General features: G+C 38.9%; 1 protein-coding gene across 1 annotated transcript in view; it reads right to left on the bottom strand.

The window, feature by feature from the left end:
• capn12 (calpain 12) overlaps positions 1–3,284 on the bottom strand; it is a gene marked incomplete in the record, with an annotated part of 7,068 nt that extends 3,784 nt beyond the window's left edge. The window contains 3 exon segments of the mRNA XM_014022861.1: positions 1,965–2,083; positions 2,768–2,837; positions 3,018–3,284. Coding sequence (XP_013878315.1) covers positions 1,965–2,083; positions 2,768–2,837; positions 3,018–3,218 — 390 coding nt within the window.
• Positions 3,285–4,360: the final 1,076 nt, after the last annotated feature.

The raw sequence follows: 4,360 nt of genomic DNA on the forward strand, positions 1-4,360 counted from the left end.
TGGTTGAGAGTATAATGGCATGAAGATAGATATTTGAAACAGAAGATGTCAGATTGGATCTAATTTTTGAATAAACGTATAATTTCTGTTTCAACTTTGATTAAGACTTGTACATGATCACGATAAGTCAAATTCCAACAAGGTTTCTGCTGCTGAGGTGGTCCTGACGTTACAGAAATCTGATGAGGTGATCAGATGATGAATAAGTGTAAATATAAATAAACATAAATAAATATACTATCGAACATTTCATTTACAGACGTACTAATAAAGCTTATGTGAGAATAACTTTCTAAAAGATGAATAAATCAGTGTTGTGTCCTCTGAAGTTTTGGACACAGCTGTGTGAACGTCTCTGTGTGTATTTGTGTGTAACTTGGTGTATTTCWGCATGTCCAGACTGCTCTCCCACCACCCTGACAGACTAAAACAAGTTCTCAGTCTCTCTCCGGCCTGCTTGTTCAGTCACGCCACATTCKCCCCAACCGTCTCTGAAGGTCCAAACATAAATGATAAATGCTTCTTACAGTTCTGAGATGTCTACAGAGATTACGTTTATTGATCTCTGAGTTGGTTCGAGSCAGAAAATGATGAACTCCTTAGATGTGAATGTATCTGATGAGGCGATAAAGATGTGTTTTGTTTTGCTCTTCTACTGTGTGAGAGCAGGYCGAGTTGATACCTGTTCAGAGCTGCCGTCTTGCTTTCTTGAAGTGCTAGAACAGCTAACTGAACAGGCATCTGTTAGAGCCAGATCTGATTAAATATCGCTGACTCCTGACAATCTGCTTGATGTTACTAGGGATAAACAAAGACTCAAAACTCAAACTTAATTATTTAAACATAAACTGTTATTTTTATGTTTATAAATCCAACCGGGGTTTAGATTGTTCAGATAGTTCATGACAGTTTATCATTTATTTGCATGGAAGCCTGGAGACAAACGTGAGCTGTAAACTTCTCAGTTCTGAGGAAACGTTATTGTTGAGATCCAGTTTTCTTTTGAATGTTATTTGGCACATAACTTCTGCAATGTTTTCAGGTATTTCAACAATTCATRCATCAAAATGTTCGTCTCATTCAACACATTCCTACTATGATTCTTTGTATTCGMTCAATTTTTACTTTTTGGAATATTTATCCTTTTTGCACTGTTTTCTTTTTTCTAATTGAAAATTATTAGTTTCCTTCAGAATCCTTCAAACCTTWTGTGCCTTTCACTGCTCCTGTTGTTCTGGTTACACTTTTTTCAGCCTGTTAATTTTATTTTCCTTCAGCTCCGTTCAGCTGCTTTCTGCTAATTTCATTTTATTGTTATTATTATTATTATTTGTCTTTTCAGGTACAGTTTAACTGTTTATCTGCTTTTCTTTTTAAGCCAATGCCGCCTTTATTGTGTTCGTTTCAGCTATTTAACTCAGCATACTCTATCTTTTTTCTGCTCTTTTCAACCATTTTTGTTAGTTTCAGCTTATGTTTTGCATTTGCACTGCACTTTTGCAAGAAATACAATTCCTCTAGTTAATTAATTAATATCTTACCTGTTGTAGATGTTTTTTTATTCCTGAGAAATTGTTTAATTCTGACCAGGCTGATGAGCTAACGGCTGGTTTGAGGAGGATGAAGAGCAAAGTGGATTGGTGCCATTTTAAAGCTGATCTTTAAAAGGATTTTAAACACGCTGTTGCTTTCTTCTTTGTGTTCATAACTTTTATGGTGTGCAAACAAACAAAACAAAACTTCCTTGGTTTTGTTTGTTCTTATGAGTTATAAAGGATTATTTAATGCACATGTGTTGTTGTAAAACATCTTGGCTGCATTAAATCTTTGCCTTTTTTAGGCAAAAAAAAGCAACATGTCACTAATGATGGATTGAGAAAYRATACTAAATAAAAACGTCATGTTTTTTGGGGAAAAGTTGTTAAATCTCTGTGTGTGACCACATGCAGAGAGGGTTTATTTACCCTGAAGTGGAAGATCCCGGCGTAAGGCTCAGCCAGTGTTTGGTTGGACGGCACAACTTTAGCAAAGAGCTGAGGGTGGATGGTCAGAGAGGAGAGAGCTGCCAGCAGCCAGCAGTCGCCTGGAGGAGAAAAGGACATCATGAGCTCAGATAAAAGGCTCAAATGTATTTCAGTGGACTCCCGGGTTTTAGTTTCAAGTGATGGAAATGCTTTCTGTTTGTGATTTTCTTTCTTGCACACAACAATGAGCCTCATCCCTCCCCAGCAGCAAACATCTGTTCTGCGTTTCTGCCTCTGATGATGCTGCAGTTAACTATCTGTTCCTGCGAAAAACTGTCGAAAACACATCCTGGGTTTTCCAGCTTTAACAAAACCACGCTGACACGAAAGACGAGGCCGCAGGACGTATCGACACATTTACACACAAATGGGAACAGAAATCCCAGAGAGCGATGACGAGACTGAGCCGCTTGGCAGAAAACAGGCGTTTAGTCCGTCACTAAYAGAAAACAGTCTGAACAACAGAGAACTGGGACGATTAAAACCTGGCTGGAGTGAGAATGCCAGCATGGTTGTTTAAAAAAAGTGCTTCTCTCCTGCTGCGCCTTTGAACTCGAGCCCTGAAGGTATAAACAGGCCTGAAGCGCTGGACTTATTTTACTTTATTCAAAATTATAATTGAAATACGTTAGAATGTTTTATTAAACCTCTTATGATGTTGTGTAAGACACTTCAGGCTGATATATTCAGCTGAACAGAAGGCAGGGGGAGGATTTTTAATTGTTTTATCTTTATGCACTCACCCAGTTGGCCCTGACAGATATCTGTGGTTCCAATCGTGTCCTCCACAAACACAGCATCCCCACTGATTTCCTTCAGCAAGAAAAATACAAATAAAAGAAGCACATGACAGTTTTAGAACTCAACACAAAGATTTCTTTGTATCAAGTCTTAAAGGCGAAAGGACATGTTTGCATTTCTTCTTAAAGATTAACAATCTAAATAAAAATACTGTTATGAAACTTTTCCTTCATTTCTTATAAACTCTCCCACCTTGGGTCGCTTCCATTTGATCGCCTTTGCAGGGTTWGGGTCTTCAGGCATCCCGATGGACTTCTGTTCAGCCGGAAAGGTCGGGTCTGAAAACGGCTTCCCAGCCTTCAGGCACTTCTCCAGCAGGGTGTCAAAGTCCTGGTCCAGGAACTTCTTGGGGTTCTCGATGGAGCCCAGAGGCGCCTGGTTGTCAGAAGCCATGCTGCCTGGTGATGGAGTGAAATGCACGACTTCAAGATGCGAGCAAGCCGGCGTTTAAATAACAAGCACCCTCCCTCCCATCCAGCAGCGAACGCCTCCCCGGCTCGGTCCAGACGGGACAGGAATGCAGGGCCCCGGGGGCCCAGAAGGGAAGGAGCTGCCGTAATGACACCATGCCAACAACGTGCTTTGATCTKTCGACTTCCTCCTCCATCGACGCCAGATTTACCTGACAGGAGAAACTCACTGCAGCGGTCAAGTCTAATGCCACCTCCAAACACTTTTTTTTACGTTAATGTTCAGTTCAAGGAAATTTCATTTCTTTATAGATTAATGAAAAGGGCGTGACAGTTTAATTCTGCTCATCCTAATTCCAAGAACATCCCTTTATCTGTTGTTTCATGTAYGAAACGTTTGTTTGTCACAGCAAGAACTCAAAAAGAGGTTAGTAAAACCCTGAAACATTATGTTTTTAAGATAAGTCTAAAATTAGCAAAGGACTTGTTGAATAAATGAAACATTTGTTTTCAGGCATTAATCATGTCAGTTTGTGAATAAAGTTTGTGGTCGTAATGCAAAATGTTTGAAACCATTTCTAACAAGTTTGGACTCTTAATAAAAAAACTTGATTTGTTTGCAGTGAAAGAAACTTTTAATTTATTGTTATTCCCTTTAGCACTGTGGTCAAACAACAGTGACACATTAAATGACACTAACTGACTGACTTCATGCTAAATAAATGTATTTTTCACATTGGTTCATTTGGAAGTTTTTTGTTCCACTAACAGGACAGCAGGACTTAATTTAAATAAAAATCACGTCATTCAGCTGCTGGGAAGACGTTTTATAGACAGATCACAACTCAAACACACACATTTGTTCTTCTATCTTTACGGGGACTTTCAATCGACTTCCATTCATTTACTGGTTATTTCTATGGCCTAACCCTGACCTCTGACCATCAGTTGTGTTTCCCTCAATGGGGACCAGGCTTTTGTCCCCAGAAGGAACAGTGGGTCCTCACCAGGCTGCACTGAATAAAAGGATTTTTGGGTGTAGTAACATTTATTTAATTATTCTTTTAAATTTTACAAAAAAATATCTAATTTTCTGAACTACTAGAATTTACTAAATAAACAATA

This window comes from Austrofundulus limnaeus, unplaced genomic scaffold (genome assembly GCF_001266775.1).
Source record: "Austrofundulus limnaeus strain Quisiro unplaced genomic scaffold, Austrofundulus_limnaeus-1.0 Scaffold344, whole genome shotgun sequence".
Taxonomy (NCBI): Eukaryota; Metazoa; Chordata; class Actinopteri; order Cyprinodontiformes; family Rivulidae; genus Austrofundulus; species Austrofundulus limnaeus.